The sequence below is a fragment of the Talpa occidentalis genome, unplaced genomic scaffold (assembly GCF_014898055.3).
Source record: "Talpa occidentalis isolate TD23 unplaced genomic scaffold, MPIMG_talOcc4v2.1 talOcc4.9, whole genome shotgun sequence".
Classification (NCBI taxonomy): domain Eukaryota; kingdom Metazoa; phylum Chordata; class Mammalia; order Eulipotyphla; family Talpidae; genus Talpa; species Talpa occidentalis.
Window position 1 is genome coordinate 33321661 of NW_023605305.1, and position 18881 is coordinate 33340541.

The 18881-nt window shown below is 41.7% G+C and overlaps 2 protein-coding genes and 1 long non-coding RNA gene across 9 annotated transcripts in view; 1 reads left to right on the forward strand and 2 right to left on the reverse strand.

The window, feature by feature from the left end:
* The first annotated feature begins 27 nt into the window (after positions 1-27).
* Positions 28-18881, forward strand: part of LOC119235717 (uncharacterized) — a 67254-nt gene continuing 48400 nt past the window's right edge. For 4 of the 5 annotated variants that reach the window (XR_008550358.1, XR_005122896.2, XR_008550361.1 and 1 more), the window contains exons 1-3: positions 5811-5964; positions 7286-7462; positions 18210-18339. This is a non-coding gene — a long non-coding RNA (uncharacterized LOC119235717). Of the gene's footprint in view, positions 106-5810; positions 5965-7285; positions 7463-18209; positions 18340-18881 lie in introns of those variants that run through there. The other variant, XR_008550360.1, reaches the window with a different exon arrangement.
* Positions 1462-5797, reverse strand: MAGOH (mago homolog, exon junction complex subunit). Its single transcript, XM_037499250.1, has 5 exons — positions 5613-5797; positions 3811-3869; positions 2660-2770; positions 2141-2223; positions 1462-1738 (listed from the first exon to the last, which is right to left on the reverse strand). Exons 1-5 carry the CDS (start codon positions 5698-5700, stop codon positions 1639-1641), a joined length of 441 nt encoding a protein of 146 aa, XP_037355147.1. The 5' UTR covers positions 5701-5797; the 3' UTR covers positions 1462-1638.
* Positions 10371-18881, reverse strand: part of LRP8 (LDL receptor related protein 8) — a 64010-nt gene continuing 55499 nt past the window's right edge. For 2 of the 3 annotated variants that reach the window (XM_037499253.1, XM_037499251.1), the window contains 4 exons: positions 17044-17112; positions 15337-15509; positions 14187-14363; positions 10371-11879 (listed from right to left, as the gene is read on the reverse strand). In XM_037499253.1, coding sequence (XP_037355150.1) covers positions 11841-11879; positions 14187-14363; positions 15337-15509; positions 17044-17112 — 458 coding nt within the window. In that variant the 3' untranslated portion in view covers positions 10371-11840. The remainder of the gene's footprint in view (positions 11880-14186; positions 14364-15336; positions 15510-17043; positions 17113-18881) is intronic. The other variant, XM_037499252.2, reaches the window with a different exon arrangement.

The window sequence follows — 18881 nt, forward strand, 5'->3', positions numbered from 1 at the left end:
CGCCCCCTCGGCGCCCGCCTGCCTGGACGTGTCTAACCTTGGCCGTGCCCGGGTCCGCAGGGAGCCGGCGCTCGGGACCCGGCCTCCAGGAAGCAGTATTTCCAGGTATTGACTGAGGGTGCCGCAGGAACTCGGCAGCCTCTGCCCGAAGCCCCGGCGAGGCCTTCCGCCTGCCTCTCAGTTCTTTCCTCCTTCACAACTCTGCCTGCCGTCAGAGGTGTCTTGGACCTGGTCCGCCCCCCTTGCCCAGGGCCAGCTTAGTAGTTTGGGCGTTTGGGCCTCCTTTTTGTTCTTCAAGTTGTGCTTCTTTGGCCCCAGGAGACCCGCTTCCAGGCCCCCTCCAGCGGGTTGCCCGTGTACATACCCTTGTGGGCCTCGCGGCTAGATCCCCCTCTTCAGCCGGCTCTTGTCTGGGCTCCCTTCTGGTTTATCCTAATATACATGCCGAACCTTGTTTTATCAGTCCTCTTGTCCAGGGCACGTCTGAGACTGGCGCTTTATTACAAAGAACAGCCCACTTGAGGCTCCCTTAGCCTTCCGGGTCTTAATTGTCATCGAAAATTTGGTTTTTGATGCCTTCTTTACCAACTTGCCTCATTTTCCCAAGTACCTTTCTGTAGCAGAAGGTGCACGAAGTCAGGAATCCTGCCACCTCGGGTCCCAGATCTGCACCTAACATGATGCCCTTTAATCTTTGAAGCAGGCAGGATAGTGTGTTTTGGGGGGGGATGAGGGGGACCCCAGAACTAGGAGTCAGAAGACTTGGAAGTCATGTTCCAAGCTGGCCTACTGAGGTATGTGAGCTTTGTCCAATCTCTTCTCCTGCATTTAATGAAGCTTTACAGGGGCCAGTTCCTTTCAGTGCCCACATCTGCTGAACCAGCAGTTTGCCCTAGTTCAGCAGTAAGAAGTTCCTGCAGATCTAACCTGTTGAACACATTTCCACTCTATCTGTACCAACTAGGTCTCAGTTCTTAGTGGCTGTTGGTATTCTGATTTTAAAATGGATTATTGGGCAACTTTTCTGAGACCAGGCATTTTATGCCTTAAAATGTATTAAACCAAAGTATCTCCCCACATACTGAAATAGCTCCAGTTTATCTATAAAAGATAATTTTAAAAAACAAACCCAATCTCAACTGTATCTCAACAAAGCTTGAGGGGGGGAAAACCACATCATTTCATACCTAATAAATTAATTCATTAATGTCAGTTTTACATTTTTTGAATCATGATCCAAATAGTGTCCAAACATTATCAATTATGTGTCTCTTATATCTCCTTTAAATCTACTGATGCACCTCCATTTACTTTATTTTATGTCGTTTCCTCTGGATAGTGTTGATTGGATTCCTGTTACATTTTTTAACTTGTTTCTCCATTCTCTACCCAGAGTTGATTAGATTTTTTGGTGCAATACTTCACATAGGATGCTAAAGTTTTAGAAAGTGGTCTAAGAGCTCACAAGTTCAGGTGTTTATAAAAATAGTAAAAATTGCATTTTTCACATATTTTTAAAAGATAATCATTTATAGTTTATAAAAAAAATATTGCCCTGATATACACAAAAATTTCCTGATAATGGCAATGAAAAACGGCTACTCCCACCCACCCCTTGTGTCCACACCAATATTCAATTTAGATTGGCTTAATCTTGAAGTGTAATCCAATGAGACTGAAGACCAAACACTTCAGGTCCTGGACAAGATAATAAAATACTCGTAAGCCTTCTGGATCCCTAAAATGCAAGAGGGAAAAAAATGTTTAAAAAGCTGAGAAAAACTGGCAAAAATAACCCAGATTATTTATATACACACTGATGTTCTTTATAAAAGTATTACCAAAATTAAAACTTTGGAAGAAATTAAGAGTCCAAAAAAAGGAATGCCTCTGTCCTCTATATAAAAATAGGTAATTTAAAGTGTTAAGGGTTTTTTAAATGGGGAAATGTTTACATTAAATAAAAAAAATTGACTAAAATAACATTGTTGATCTCAATTATATTTTATGCTTTAAAAAAACCTATGTTTTTAAAATGTAAAGACAAGAGATAAAAAATACTAGATATCAATTTGGTTTAAGGGTTCATATCAATATGCTCCAAAAGAGACAGATCTGAATATAAGGATAATGTACTTACTTGGATTGATTGACATCAATAAGGGAACCAATTTTTGATGTTGTGAAAGAGATGTGTTCATCTCCAATGACAATTTCAAGCTCCTAGAAACATATAAAAGAACTAAGTCAAGCCAAACAGGATTCTTCAACCATACAGACCCCACATCTGTCAAATCACACAATTCTTCTATAGATGGCCACTTAAACAAGACCAATTCACTCAGGACTGAACTCTGTTGAACAATGGAAACGAAGTAATACCAATTTAATTAATTTACCGGTAACTCATACTCTTAGAGTGGGCTGGGTCACAAGACAGAATTCAGGGCTAAGCTCAGTGGTCAGCAGAACCACTTGCTCTCTCTGTTCCTCCCTGTGGAATTAATGCTTCCTAGGCCAAGGTGCTGGTAATCTGCTTTGTTTGGGGAATCCATCTATTTCTCTCACAAACACAGACATTGGATTCTATTGTCTGCAGAGAAGTAAACCTCTGATTTGTAAGATTTCTGCATTAACAGAGAGTTGCTAAAACACTCACCTGCCGGCCCACCCTGTCAGGAGGTGGCCACAGAGCATCATCTTCTTTTGTAATTTCACTGTCATCAATGATTCTCTTCAGTTCCTCCATCACACTTTTATGTACATAAGCCTGAAAGCAAGTTGAACAGCATTTAAGTTGTATCGTTAGGCAATGTTCTGCCTCAACTTGCAATGAAAGATCCCAGCTCCCCATCTAGTTGTTTCTGCTTCTTGGCACATCCTGTTCTCATGGACCTTCTCCTTGCATTCATACCTAATTCACACTGAATCCAAAAGGTCTGTAAGTAACCCTGGTTATTCTGAATTACATGACATACTTCTGAAGAGCAGACACATGTCTTTAAAATACATTTTGCATACTAGTCCATGTAAGAAAATATGAGGGTGCTGACATGTGATAATCATAAAATTGGTTACTAATTACATAAAACAGTATGAAAATACACTGATTGTCATAACATTTTCAAATGTGACAAAGTGGTCACATTTGAAAAAGATGCGTTCTTAATGGTGTAGTCAAAAATGGAGTACATGGACTTGACAGAGGCAGGCATTAAGTCTGAATTCCCATTCTAGCTCTTACTAGCGGTGGTAATTTTGAACAGGTCTCATAATGTCTGGCCCTTTGATTTTTTATTGCAAATGGTATGTAATACTACCAGTCACACAAATTTAGATAATGTATGTAAAGAACATAGTGTTAACACGTATTCAATAATGTTAACTGCTTTTCTATGCACCTTTTCCCATTCAAATACAAATGGACAGTTCCACTGAGTGCTGTGTGCCAGGGGATATACCAAGTATAGTGTATTTAACTCTATGACAGTACTGATTGGGGGGGGGTGTTATTATTTCCCTTTTTTGCATATGAAGAAACTGAGACTTATCAAGTTCAGCCAGGGAATCTAACCAAACTCACAAGTTCAAACCAAGACCTGAAAGACTTCAAATGATTACCAGTAATGTACTGAACACTATAAAAGAAAATATAAGCTAAAAATAGCTTTGAGAAAAACTTTAGAAGTTGCCTACAGATAAATATGTATACTTCCTTATTCTTTTAATACTACTCTCAGAAAGAACAAAACCACTACAGGACAAATGGCTAAAGTGCAGTAAATGAAAGGTTCTCAGAAGGTCCATTACCTCTTTTCTGATCATGACGTCATTTTTGTAATTGCTGTTGTTGGCATACCTCAATTTCCCTGTGAGGGACAAAAAACAAATTTCAAGGTACAATAAAAATATGAATTATAGCATCATTAGCCTACCAAGACTGTCAGCTGTTGCTTAAAATGTATCCTAACTTTCCCTGCAAACTTCCTACCAGATTTACTATTTACACTGGTGATATTTCAATAATACTAGTTTTTTTGGTTCCTCACTTTAGGCTATTAAATAGCCTGACAGTCAAAATACAGTTGATACTGAATTACAGGTCCTGCAAAAGCCCAGTTGTGATAAAAGAACACAGACAGGTTCTTTTGTAACTCTGTCCTCAGCTGATAACTGTCCTCAGTAATTGATAACTCTGTCCTCAGTAATTGATAACTTGCCTACACACAAGATTTCCTAAGGCTCAAAATTGTAAAATGCTCTTTGCATATATTATCATACGACCCTGCAGTTTTCCTCTTACATGGCTGGAGTTAATTAAATTGCTTGGTTTTTGCCTGAAATATTCCATGCCTTTTTTTTTTTTTTTTTTGCAACTGATGCTGTCCAAATGCCTTCGTGGTTCTCATCTGCATAACCATGACTGAAGACTCATGCCCCCTTTCTCCAAGTCCTTTTATTCAGGAAGCCTTCTCTGACCCTCAGGCTAGATTAGGTACTTCTGCTACCTGAGTTCCTTCTATTTCTTTCTACTTCAAGACCCAATACGTTGTCCTGTCATTATAATATGTCCCACTCACAATTGTGGTGTGTCAGATTCATCTCTGTGCCCCTATTTAGTGGGCACTTTCTGCCATCTTTGATTCATCTTTTAAATTCACTACAATGCTCCTCCTCCAATCCTACCAATCAGCAAAATTGTTGGCTCTTTCTCCAGTACTATCCTAAATCCTTGCCACTTTAACTATCACCCTCGTCCCAACCAACTTCATTTCTATTTTGACAACTGCAACGGTGTCCTAAAAAGTAGCTCCATTTCCTCTACTCTTGCCCATTCTACTCTCCATAATTAGAATACTTTTTCAAGAACAGATCACATCTCTGCTTAAAACTTTAATTGCTTCCTCTTGCACTTAAATAGACCCAAATTCTTTACCAATAAGAACCCATATAGACCTGCATGGTGTGACTACTTATCATCTCACTCTACCTTCTTATCTGTCATCATTCACTTGTCTTTCCAGAGGTCACTACTCTCCAGCCAGACTATGCACTTGAAACCTACCTACCTCGTTCTTCTCCTATGGCGTTGGCACTTGTTACTCTGTCTAGAATGCGCTTCCTCCTGGGCTTCATAATGCTGGCTCCTTTTCAGTTCTGTTCAAATATCCCCTCTCCAGAGAGCTCGCCAAAGGTAACCTTATCTAAAAGTAGCCTACTAACAATTATTTCATCATTTTGCTTTATTTTCTGACTATTCATTACTACCTGGAAGATCTTTCAAATGATCTCCTACCCCTAGAATACAAGTTGGGTGAGAGAGGAAGCTAGCCTCACTTCTGTATTTCAGATTGTGGCACACAGCCTGGCACAAAGTGGGCCTTCATCAATGTATATTGAATGAAAGCATTCTGGACAAAAATGCCACTAAACGTTAAGTCCTGCACATGGATATAAAGAGCCAGTGAGGCTGACACAGCAGCGTTTCTTTCAGATTCGCCTGGCACAGGTCTCTCTCCCCTTGTTCCCCGCACTCTGCGGACCCCGGGCCTCCCCACTCACCCGCCCCCAAATCTAGCGCACTCATCCGAGGAACTAGAGGCCGCTCTTACCGTCGGGTCGAAACTCAAATTCCAGGAACTCGTGACCAAACTTGCCTTTGTGACCCACGTAGTAACGCAGGTAAAAGTCACTCTCCATGGCTCACAACAGATCACTAAGCCCCAACTTTAAAAATCAAGCCACACCACCGTTGTACGCGCCCAACACTGACGTATGAGCGGCGCGCGGAAGTGACGTCAAGATGACGTCCTGGAGCGGCGTCCCCTCTCACGCTCCCGGGCGTGGGGACGAGGCTTCTTCCGGTGGAAATGACTCCTTCACCCAGAGGCGGGGTCGGTGTGGGTTCTCCGCCGCAGGCGGGGACCAGAGAGCTTCGCCCCACCGTTTCTCCTTAGGCTTAAGGTAGAAAGCTGTCCGAAGGCCTCTGGGCTGGCAACAAGGGAATTTTATAAAAAAGAGAAGGGAACCTTTGGGTATTAAGCACCTGATATCACCTCCTAGGCCGAGCCCTAGGAGGGTGCTTGTTTGAATCCTCACCACAATGTTGAGGTGAATTGGTGTTAAGTATGCAATATAAGAAATATCAGGTTATTTTTCGAGACTTTATAAAACTTTATTGTGCTGGTGACTCAGGGCATCAGTAAATGTGGCAAATAACAAAAGTGCTGAGAAATTTAAAGGGCACCCTACTTAATAACAAGCAGGCCGTAAGTGATGTAGGTTTTGGGTATGAGGCAACAGGGCAGTGCTGAAAGAGCATGGGGTGTGCATGCATCAGGACGTGCCTGCATGCAACCATTTTTAATGTAGGGATAAAGGTTACAAATAGGGGAAGCACCGAATAGCATAGAAACACACAGGGTGGCTCCTAATCCAGTTTAGAGGTCTCAGAGGAGTCTTCTAGAAGCAAATATTCCAGACAGGCCCAAGAATTGTGTGGCTGTTACTCTAGCAGTGAGGTTAAAGGGGCAGAAGGAAAAAACCGAGGACCGAATAAGCCATAGTAAGGTGTTTGGGCTAAAACCCAAAGGTACTTGGATTTTAAAAAAGGGAAACAGATGAAGTGTTTTAAGCAGAAAAAAGGGGTTGGTAGTATGACCTGTTTGTTCTAGAAAGATCATTCTGGCTATAATGTAGCAGATTGGATCAGTACATACTCGTGAAATACTATGTCATGGTCAAGGAAGATTAAGAACTAAAAGTATTGATAGGATCTGTACTAGAGGAGGTCCTTGGTGGCATGGGAGTGAGAGGCAGAGCAGGCGGTAGTCTGATACAAGTTGGCAAAATTTTTTCTGAAAGCACAGTTATTTAACCCAGTCTGAGAGAAGACTTTCTGGAGGAGTGCTCCTAAATGGAGTACTTAATCAGGGACAAACAGGCCTTAGCAGAATGAAGAGGCAGAGAAGGGAAATCTAGGCCAAGTGTACTACAGGTACTTTGGGGACACTAAACATAACTATATGACTTTGGGCAACTACTTCACCCATTTCTTCATCTATAAAATAGGAATAATATTGATGGTATTTTTTTCATGGAATTGTAATTGAAGACAAATAATTCAAGCAGAGTATCTGGTACACGTTAGGGGCTCAATCAACATCGTTCACCTCTCCCTTTGTTAAAGCATCACAATAAAACATACTTTCAGATTTTAAAAAATGAATTTAATCTCTCTAGAAACAGTGCACTGATTTTACAAATGTTCACATTTGGTTTTTAGTTCACCAAGATGATGTCATTACTGTAATGGGATGCAGCATACCACCCTCAATCCCTTTGCCTCTGGAAGAAACCAGACTGCAGAGGGCAGAGTACAAAACTAATGGAACTCAGAATGGGAAGACAAAAAGAGCAGAAATGGCTAGTGTGACCCAACATGCCTGTTACATCAAATATGGTAATTTGGGGGTAAGGCAGGGGAGACAAATGGAAAATTCATTTGGGTACAATGTGGTGGAGTTTGCAAACCAGAACTTCACCCCAAGTTAACAACAGCTTGTATAGAACAAAATGTTATTTTAAAACATATGGTTTGTACATATGTTTTCTCTTGTAGTTTTTGTAAAAAAAGTATCAAAACCTTCCTGTCTTTAAATATATATGTGTGTGTATATATATATATATATATATATATATATATACAGGTGGCTTTTTAAAAATTACTTTTTTATAGCACAAAGTGTTTGCAACTGCGGAGGGTTTTTAATGGTTGATTATGCACATGGTGCATAGCTTGAAAGAACAGAGCTTTCTGATTTTTTATATTAACTGAAAATTTGAAGCTGTCATTCCTCCACCTCCTAAATTCTGTATATCCTGGAAAATCCCAGTACCCTAAAAGTACATTGTGAGAAGACTCTGATACTCTGATTTTCATGCATTGATAGGAATGGCAATTATTTGTTCTGAAATATTTAACTGCTAACTCATTTATATTCTATGACATGATGAATGTAAGGCTGGAATCAAGGAGCAGGGTGGGATGACCCACATTCCTGTGCCCTCTCTCCATTCCCAACATTGCCTGACTAGACAGCACGTGGGGTTCTTTTTCCAGATTCCATATCTTAGAACTTTCCAGTCTTTGCCCTCACTGTTGAGAAAATCCTAAGAGACTCTTGACAACATGGAATGCTTCTCTGAAAATCCTGTTGTACTTATATCTGCTTTCATTGATCATATCAAGAAACTTAAAATTCAAATACATGAAAAGCAGTCACTATTTCCCTTTGGCCACTGGAAAACTTAAGGCTGAAGACTGGCACATTTGCAAAGTGCTGGCATTTTGATGAATTTTTCATGATGCACTTGGTGCCTGTACAGAAGAAATATTTGCGTAATTGAACCAGAAATTAAAAAGAAGTAATCTATAAAGTGCTTACACTGAACCTGTCTTTTCATGCAGCCTTATTTCTTGCTAGTCCCTCTTGTACTTTCTGTTTGTTATAATGAATTGCACGCAGTTCTTTAAAGTCTCCATGTTGTTTCATGCCTCTGTGTGAACTCATGGTCTCCTCTGCCTGAAGCAGCCTGGGTACCCCTACTTGATTTTTAAGGTCACTTCTGTGTTGTCTTTCTTGACCACATCTCTCATCTGCTTGGGTAATTAGCCTTTTCACCTTTGTGCCCTAACAGTACACTAAAAAAAATCTATTTCTTTTTTGTATTCACCTGTTTTCCTCTACTGCTACTGTGAGCTCCATTAGGACAAACAAAGCCTAATCGATAGTGCCTGACACTAAGCTGGCACCTAGTGAGTGGTTTCAGTGAAATAATATATTGCAGTCACCAAGAGAGAATTGGAGGGATTGATTTATTGCCATAAATTTAAATCCGATCTCATTCTGAGGTTACAAGTTACTTTAATCTGCTTTATAAATAATCATGCTATCAAGAATAAATAAATAAAATTTTAGTTTTCCCTGTTTCTGAAAGGCCTTTCTGCCAGTGCCTTCATAAGTCCCCTGGAAAGATAGGCCATAAAATAGGTAGCAGGTTTGGTACAATGGTCAGGCAGCCCAAAGTCATCTCTTGGTAAAGGAAAGGGAAGAAAAGGACTGGGGCCAGTTACTTTTATGTAGAGGGAAAAAATCTGATAAATGAACTTTCTGCCCTCCGGGAACTCTGTCTAAACTTCCTTCCAGCTTTTCAGGCCAGTAGCTCTGGATTTGTTACTGGTTATGGATACATGATGGCACAGGAATGAAAGGTGACAGAAATGCAACCACCCCTCCAAATGAGGCTTAAATGCCTCCTACACTAAGGGAGAGGATGGACCTGATGCCTTAGATTTCATCCAACACGAGAATATCCCATATTTTTTTTTTGCAGGTTTCTTCCAAAGCTGCCTCTTTCAAACTGCAATTGTAGCATATTCAGAAAACATGGATGTTGCTGAGAAAGTTGTTTCATCATCATTTTGAGATCTCAGCTGAATTATCTTGACCCCATTCATTGTTTTTTTCTGGTGAAGAGCAGGATCTGACTGAAAGTTTAGAAACTGCATTAGTCATGGTTATCATTTCATTTCCCCAGGAAATTCTATTTCTTTGGAGACAGGTTACAGAAAAACTTGCTTGTTTCGTGTAAATTTCAACATTTTCCACATTCATCATTTTTCTTCAGCCAAAAATAGTTTTACTTTCCATTCTTGAAAGAATAGTAGTGATTGAGCTCCACAGGAGTTGGCCATCTGTTCTTGAAATTCTGTTTGGTATTGATCATTCTAGGTCAATAGCATTTACCCTCTTAGTGAATGTTTCAGGACTATCAACACATGCTTATCATGAAGAAATTGCTTGTTTTTATAAAGCACAGTGCCCAGGCTCCAGAATACAGTTGTTTTCTTGGAGGTAAGGAGACCAGGAGTGATGCAGAGGAAGGTCCTAGGAACAGGGTGAGAGAACACCAGAATGTCTGTCTGGAAACTCAAGGGGTAGCAAGCTGGTAAGTCATCCACGCTTCATTGAGGGGGCAGCAGAGAGTGGGAAAGTGGGGGATGAATCTGCATAAATTTGTCAAATTTCAGATAGATTAAGGTTAGCTGTGTCTTCTGTTCCTACTTAAGTCAAACACTTCTCTGTCACACCTTGTCCCTGCTTGTCCAGAAGCAGTAAAATGACAGAACAGCAGAGTTAAGGAAAGACCACACCTTCACAGAGAGCCAGTGGGGACTAATTCTTTCTGGGACTGTAAGATTACAATGGTTTCCAGTGGCAGATCCCACAAAGAGAAAAGGGCACTTGTCCCTGTCTCCCAAGGCCCAGTGTCCATAATGGGGAAAAAAAAAAAAAAACCTGTATATATACCCAGAGTTTTTCCTTTTATTTACAAAGCAGTCAACCAAATCCCTGTGTGAACATATATAGTCAATATACTATAATATTGCGTATGCCATTTTCCCCATCAGATATGACTTTAGGTTTGGCCACTTTTTCTGACTTAAACCAAAAATGAGTTTCATCTACATGAACACATGATGGTAACAAGCCTATTTATTACTTTGAAATGTTCTCCCACCTAAAGGAAATGGTAGAGAATATGAAGAAGGGAGAAATAGAGATGTAACAAAACCTATTCCACTGTCCTTATCTTCATCCATAGTATATCTCAGAGGTTCAGTGCCTGAGCCAGTCCCTAGATTAAACTTGGGCTGTTCTAGAACCACTCCACTTAGCTCTCTGTAAGTAAGGATGTTTAGCATTCCTTAGAGGAAACTTAACTGAATTCAACCCAAGTGTCCTAAAGGATATTGAAATAGTTATTCAAATAGCTGAACCTTAAAATAAGGGGTAGCTGAGGTTCAGGCAATAGTCTTCATCTGAGTTCATGAAAACTGGCACTGTGTCAAATCTGTGCACTGGCCTTAGGCACAGAAGAGTATGCCCATGTGGGAGTCACAGCAGCCATGGGTGAGTGGAAGGGCTTTTCTTGATTGATTGGATCCCAGGAATAGCCAGAGGTGGGAAAGATTGGCCTCTTCCACTACGTGTTTGAACAAACCAGGTTATCTGTTTTCTGAGCCTAATTTCTGAAGGCTTCTCAGACACTACAGATAACCCTCTTTTGGACTGTTTTAAAATATATTTTTCTTTATGCATTTGAACAACAGTAACAGGTGCGCCTCTTCTCTACAGAATTTTCTCTCACACACATACACACATAAACTAAATGCACTGAGTCTGCATGGTGGGCCAATCATACCAAAAATAAATACTCTCATGTCTCTAAATTATTTATAGAACTAATCTTATTTTTAAAATATGTTAATAAATAATCTAAATGGGGGAGGAAGTTGAAAGTTGAAATGTTTTTTTTTTTCTTTTTTTTTACTTATGTTGATGGATAGCCACAAAGCATAATCATTTTATTTACCAAAAAAACCTCCAAAACCTAAAAAATCCCCCCCAAACCAAATACCCTCTGTAAATATAGTTTTAAAATGATGAGTAAGCTACTGTACCCTCGGCCCCATTTGGTTATGTACATCATGTTAGTCACTCAGCAGTAGCCATTCCATGATTCCTCATGGGTAGTGCAACCAGTTAAAAAGTGTATAAAACATTATACATATAAAAACTCTCACATCCTTTGGATGTTTGCAGTTCATCATAACTTTGTGGTTACCTTTCCGCAACATAAATTAAAAAAAAAAAAATCACACACACACACTCACACAGACCCATATACAGAAACCCTTCCATCCAGGCATACACCATCCAGAGTGTAGTGCATGGGACTATATTCCATGAGGCACGAAGGGAGTGGTCCCATCCTCAGGGCAGTCCATCATCTTCAAGGCTTAATGCCACTCGCTGGGGAGAGAGAGCAAAGAAATCCTCATTAGACCCACATTAGCTGTGCACCAAGTACCAACAAGGCATCATACAGTCTATTACTTTATAGGAGTTAGCTCACATAATTTTCAGACTACCCTGGGAAACAGGCTTGCTATATTATTTTACAGATGAGAAAATTGAGACTCAATTGTTCTTAAACAACATTTGTCCTGGATCACAAAGCAAGTGGGTGAACTATAATTTGAACCCAGATCTGTGTGAATCCAGAGCTATCACTTTTTCCAATACTCTGTTCTGCTGCTTGGTAAAGAAGGACTGCAGAGAGCTAAACTTTGTTAATCCTCCTGTAGGAATGTTGGTTTAGTTGACTTCAGGGTTTGCTTTAGCAAATGTTTAATCCCAGACCATTAGCTACTTGTTTCCAGCATGCTAATCACAATTAAAAAGGTAATCTCCTGAACCCCTCCCAAAAGCTTATACAGAATTGTAAGACAGTGCAGGTCAATTAAATTCAATCCTTCTTCCCCTCACCCCCCAATTTCTAGTAAGTTATGCTAGACCTTCCTCTGCCATAAATGGCTGATCACTAGATGGTGAGGCCCTAATCCCTGCCAGAATCTATTCTGTTGTGGATTTAAATTCTTTCCTATATTGACATGAAATATGTTTCTATCTCTTGATGGTCCCTGATTCTAGCTCTGAGACCTGAGAAGATTACACAAGACAGCCCTTGAGATTTGTGGATGGTGTCTGAAATCCCTTCCCTCCCTTCTGAGCGTCATCTTCTCTAGACTACATATCAGCCTTTCCCAACCTGCTCCTGATACTATCTTGTTTCCCATTCTGCATATCCTGGAACCCTCCTTTGGGCAGAGCCTAGTGTTTCTATGTATTTCTCATTGCTATGGGCTGATGAGAAATCTGGGGTAAGCACTCATCTCTCTGAGTGTTAGCTTCATCTCATGTCAAATAGGAATAATAATAGGATCTTTCTTATAAGGTTGGGGAGTCAGACGAGTAATGTATTTAGAGTGCTGAATCTAGTACCTAACACACACAGGTCCAGAGAATTCTAGATTAACCTACCCAGCATAAAGTTTAATCAGACTCAAGTTTTCCATTTCTGGACAGTCTACATACAATAAAAAGTAACTCTGCTGCCTTTCGTATTTGGGTTATTTGCAGTTTTGCATGAATGTATGGCCTTGTTCCATTAGTACAGATATTTGAGACTACCTTCTTCCAGTATGGTTACCCTCCCACTCTCTAAGACAGATCTCTAGGCTAAAGACAAGTCCCAGCAGTAATGGGGGAGATTCCTGAGAAAGGCAGGGAAGAGAGAACAGGTTGTTGAGCATATTGATTTCCAAAGCTTCAAGGCTATTTACCCCATTAAGAGACACCCCATGGGCTTTTGTGTAGTGTACATACAGACTGGAATTGAGTCCTGATCCTGCCACTTCCTGGCTGTGACCCTAGACAAATTATTCAATTATTTTAATTTCTCTGAGTCTCAGTTTCCCATCCGAAAAATGGGTCTAATAATAGCAATTTTATAGTTACTGTGAAGACTAAACAAGAAAATGTATATAAAAGACTGAGTAGTGTCTGACACATTCTCACTAAATGTCAATTTCCTCACTTTCCTAGTCTGTTTCTTTGCAACCAGCAGGAGCTTAGATTCATCAGGAATAGCTCTTTCTGAGTCACTATGTTCTTCTCTGAAAACATGTATAGAGTGCTTTATAAATTACAAAGTACTCTCACATGTGCTATACCATGTGAACTTTACAAAATTAGTTGGCAGAAAGAACAGGAGTTATTATTCCCATTTTACAAACAAATGTGAGCAGAAAGAAATTGACTAAGGTCACAGGGCTGTGGAATAGTAAAACTGGGAGTCATTATCTCCTTACTCCAAGCTCAACTCTTCTTCCACCGTGCCCTCTTTGACCTTTAAAAATTGGTTAAGCAACTGTTTGCTTGGATTGGCCGAGGTAAAGGCTCCTCCAGGCCATCCGCTAACCCTCTTCACTTGTTTGACTTCATTTCCCACATCTCCCCTTCATGAACAGTCTGCTTCAGCAGCAGTTCAGTCTGCCCTGCCCCATACACAATCATTTCTTCCACATGCCGTCCCTCAGTCTGCAACTAGCAAATCTTTGCTCTGCCCCAGCACCCAGCTTACAATTTGCAGCCAAATTCCAGAAACAAGAAGCCGTCTAGGCTTGGCTGCACCTGCCCTCACTCACCAGCCCCTCAGACTGAGAGTGGTTTACGCCCTCACTCACCAGCCCCTCAGACTGAGTGGCACTGCCCTACCTTGCACTTGACGACAGGCAGCTCGGAAAGAGGGTTCTTCGGGAGTTGGTGCAGCTGTGACCTTGGTTCCCCCGGCAAGACAAAAAGCTCCTTGAGGGCAGGGGCTGGGTCTTCCAGTTCTCTGGTCTCCCCAAGACAGGGCTCTGCCCACAGTGGGCGATCAAAGCTGCTGATTGCCTGACAGGGGGATGGACTGGATGACCTATGAGGTCACACTCAGCCCCCTGACTCTGCTATACAACCAGGACATCTGCTCCAGCCACTTTGTGGTCCCTGCTCCCCCAACAAGCTGTGCCCTGCTATGTCTCTAAGCTTTTGCACATGCTTCTTTCTTGAATGCCATTTTCTCCCTCTACCCAGAAGACTGCTATTAATCTCTTAAGGACACAGTTCATCTGTGACCTCTTCTATGAGGCATTCCCCTACCTGATTTCCCAAACAGAATTAACAGCTCCTTACTGATGTTTCCATAGCATGTACTAAGAGCCATGTTGTGCTAGGCACTGGGGAAAATAGACTGATTAGACAATCCTGCCCTCAAGGAGTTCACGGCCTAGTGGGGAGACCAATAAGTAAAAAGGCTGTAAACTACAGTGTGATAGTGCAGTGATGGAGAGAAGCTGTGAGAGAACAAAGCAAGCCAGAGAAAGCTTCCTAGCAAAGCACACACCTGTGCATCCACCATGGCACTTAGCACATACTTGTGCAGTAGTATGTGGCTATCTAACCCCCACTAGCTCCTTGGGAGCAAGTACATGCCTTCCTTAATGTTGAACACTTGATAGCTAATATGGTGCTTAGCACATAACCAGCAGATAGTGTTTGTTGAACACTTGAACTAAATGGCTAGGCTACAGTTACCCTTCTAGGCCAAAAGTTTTGAAAGCTTACTCAGCAGAGAAAAAGACACTTCCTTATTGCCAGGAAGAGTGTCCAGCCACAAGATGGTCCTGATACCTTTCTGTCCCAACCACCAGCCATAGCATTTCTCTGTCCCCAGGGCCTAAGGTAGTGCCTGGCACATGGTAGGTTTTTGGATAAGTGTTTGAATAAGGACAGACAGACAGGAAGGAGGAAAATGAGGGAGGCAAGGAAGAAAGGAGTGGGAGGAGGAAGGAAAGCAGGTGTTCTTCCAGCAAGGAAGACTTACTGCAGGATAGACATGGCCAATCTGAGCGGTCCTCCCTATGTGGAGCTCATCTTCATCCTCTTCTTCCGTTGTTTTCCTGTATACTGGGTTGTCGAAATTCATGCTTTTGGTGTTCTTCCTCTTCCAGTTTCTCCAGATCAGGTAGCCACTCATGCACAGCAAGGCTATTACCCCTGGAGGAAGACACAAGTTTCACTGGACCTCCAGCAGGCTCTAGTCAGTGCAGCCCCTTCTCCAGTTTCACTGTCCCTTGTTCCACAGGTTCTGTTTCTAAGTGTTCTTTTCTGCTGCTTGGAAGCCTTTCTCCCATCTCTTCCTTCATTAACCACCCATCCTTCAGGTCCAGCTCAAAGGTGAAGTCTCCCTCATGTCTTTCTGTAGGGCCAAGGATGGCAGGAAAGGGGTTTCTCTTTCACTAAATGATACTCAGAGTATTTTCTACTCACCCCACACAAAATAAGCCTAGAATAGTCTCATCATCTTGAAGCCTTTCAAGGTCAATTCAGATGTCATCTTCTCAAATACTACTCCCTTTCCTCCAAAGAGCACACCTCTATTAGACCACATTCCATGTATTAACACCTCTCTCATATCATTTTTATATGACTAAGTGATGAATGACTGAAAGCTCTTAAAGTCTTTAATCTTTTTCTTGCTTGGATTCTTGGCACAGTCCCCTGTGCAGTGTAGAAGTTTGTAAAATGTTCACTCACTCATCAACACAATGAAGATTTCATGGATAAAAGGGCCAAGTCCTTGTCCTTGAGGTAATTATGGACAAGTAAGAGAGAGAAATCTATGGATGGGCAATCAAAGATCCTACCAAGAACTGTGACTGGTGTGAGAGACCGGCTGTCCCTGTGAACATCAGGGCAGGAAAGAATGAATTGGCCCCCATGTTTCCCTGCAGGGGTTAGTCAAATGTTATATTTTGTCCATATGAACTCCCTACCCTCCCGTGCCATTTTCCACTCCTGGCATTGCTCATGCTGTCTTCAGTGGTTAGATTGCTCTTGATGTGTCTTCACTTGGCTGATTTGGCTCAAATGTCAGTTAACTGTCCCTGCCTGCTTTCCTTCTCTCCCAGTTCTAAGTGCTTCCCGAGCACGTCTACCAAACTGCATATGGCTCAATTTTAGGATTTACCATGTCATCATCAAATTATCTTTGTTATGTATGTCTCTCTGATAAGACTAGAAACTTTTGGATGACAGGAACCATGCCTGCCTCATTTTTAACCACCACCCCCCACCTTTATCACATAGTACTCCTTGATAAATGTTTGCTGAAAACCAAAGAGAAAGAAGGACAAATAGTATGATCTATTTAAAGAACAGCAAGTAGCTCTACTAATTAAATTCAACAAATAGCTTGTTTCCTACTAGAAGCTGGGGATAGTGGTGTGCTGTAAGGCCAGCATGTCCCCGTGGAGCCTACACTCTGGCTTCACACAGCTGGACTGCAGAGTGTGAATGAAGGGGTAATGGACGATGCATCTGAATGATCACCTGGAGCCTGGTCCTGGAGGACCTTTGTGCCAAGCTAAGGCACCAAACTAAATCAGGACTGGGAAGTGGGCGGGAAGGCAGCCAGAGAAGAAAAAGTTGACAAGGCAGGTCAGTGTGCTAATCACACTATCCTTTTAGTGATTTCCTCCCAGGCCCTGGGCAGGGGTCTCCTCTCTCTATGACTTGGGGCCACACTCACCCATGGGCACGATGATCCCAATGACAGCAGCAGTGACTGCTGAGCCCATCTTGCCACCTTCATTCCCATCTGCAAACCAAAAATATTTGTAGAACAGTGTTCCATCACTAAAAGCCCAAGTCCTGTTCAGTCTCAAGCTAAAAACTACCTTCTGCTTCTTGCCCTTATTCTAAAACAATGACCCTGGCTAATGCTTAATAATCAGTCTCTCTAGATCCAATCAAAACTGCTGTGAGGCAGGCAGTAGAGTTATCTCCATTTCGCAGATGGGGAAATTGAGTCTTACTAGGGTTTTGGGGACTCACAGGTAAGTGACAAAATTGGGACTCAAAACTTAGGCTTGTGACCCAACACCCATTTGCTTTCCACAGTCACACACAGTGGTAGGAAGCTGGGGGCTACGCTGGGCAGAGGAGCACTTAGAGCTTCGTGTTGCTGACTGATTGGGGCAATTGCCTTTTTCAGCCGGCACCTACTATGTTTCTTCTGTTTTTAGCAGACTATCTTCCGATCTGCTTTATTGTTTTAATAAGCAATTAAATGGGATGCAGTATAGTATAGTAAAATGAAGAGCACAGCCTCCTGGGTCAAACTTATCAAATTCTGGTTCTATTTATAACTTGTGTGACCTTAGGCAAGTATTATATATAATAAATAACATTTGTTTTTAATCTTTAAGATGAGGATAATTACATTTCCTACCTCCTAGGGATATTGTGAAGATTAAATGAAGCAATCTATGTCAAATGCTCACAAATTCCATTCACACACTGCACAGTGCTTGGCACAGCCTGTCTAGCAGGAAGTGTGGTAGGGGCTGTTGTGAGGTCTAACTAGGATATACAAAAGCACATTCTAAACTGAAAAGTACACAGATAATGTGCTGTATTTTTAAAAAAATATGTTGTGCCATCTCTTTCACTCATATAACCATCTTCTTTATGATGCCTGTATAGCACTTGTGGTTTAAAAGGCATCCCCCTGTATCCTCATGACAGCCCTCTGGGGAGTGAAAAGGAGCCTTTGTCTGCTTTTGCTCCCCGAGAGATGACTGTCCCAGGCAGTGGCCCAAATCCTCTATGTGCCTCTTTCTCCAATTGGCTCTAAAGGAACCTAATCATTAAGGGGAGAAAAAAACCTGACATGGGCCTGTCCTCTCACTCCAGGACTCCGCAAGCACTGGATGTTAAAACCAAGAGCATGGGGAAACCACTCATATATGCACCGGCCAGAGGCTCTGCCCCAGATGAGAGAAACTGGGATTCACACATGTTCTGCCTGCTTCTAAACTTCAGGGTAAGTGTTCAACTCTGAAATCCAGCTGCTGGCCAGACAGTCTCAGCTAGAGAGGTACTGCCAAGCTGCTCAGCTTGGGGACCATGTGTGGATAGGCAAACATTTAAAAGATAGTTTATCGTCTTCAATAAACCCTCCCTGGCAAGTAATGCAATTAAAAAGGTATTTGCTGATTAATGAGATAGAACATTTCTAGCCATGACAGTTACTGCTCCAGATAATTAATAAGCAGTGAACTTAATTGTCTTCATTTCAGGGTTTGGAAAGCGGCACAAACAGACCATTATTACAGATACCACTATCTGGGGAACCTACCAAGGGTTAGTTGACACTAGCTTTTGAAGTTTCCAAACCTGAGGGACACCGCTCACATGTTACAACTAAAGGCAAGCCCAGAGTCGGCAGAAGCCATTCACACTGTCACCTGTCTCATGCAATTTTGTGAAATTGGTAGGGGGAGGGTTATTATTTCCACTTTGTAGGTGAGGAAACTGAGGCTCAGATACACGAAGTAGCTTCCCTCAAGACCCTCTATAAGGTAG

What these genes read in the sequence shown, in the direction of transcription:
- MAGOH (XM_037499250.1), bottom strand. Translation starts at nt 5,700, where the DNA reads ATGGAGAGTGACTTTTACCTGCGTTACTACGTGGGTCACAAAGGCAAG. An exon ending in ACGTCATGATCAGAAAAGAG is followed by an intron (nt 2,771 to 3,810) that starts GTAATGGACCTT and finishes ACTTGCTTTCAG; the next exon opens with GCTTATGTACATAAAAGTGT. An exon ending in ATTGATGTCAATCAATCCAA is followed by an intron (nt 1,739 to 2,140) that starts GTAAGTACATTA and finishes CTTGCATTTTAG; the next exon opens with GGATCCAGAAGGCTTACGAG.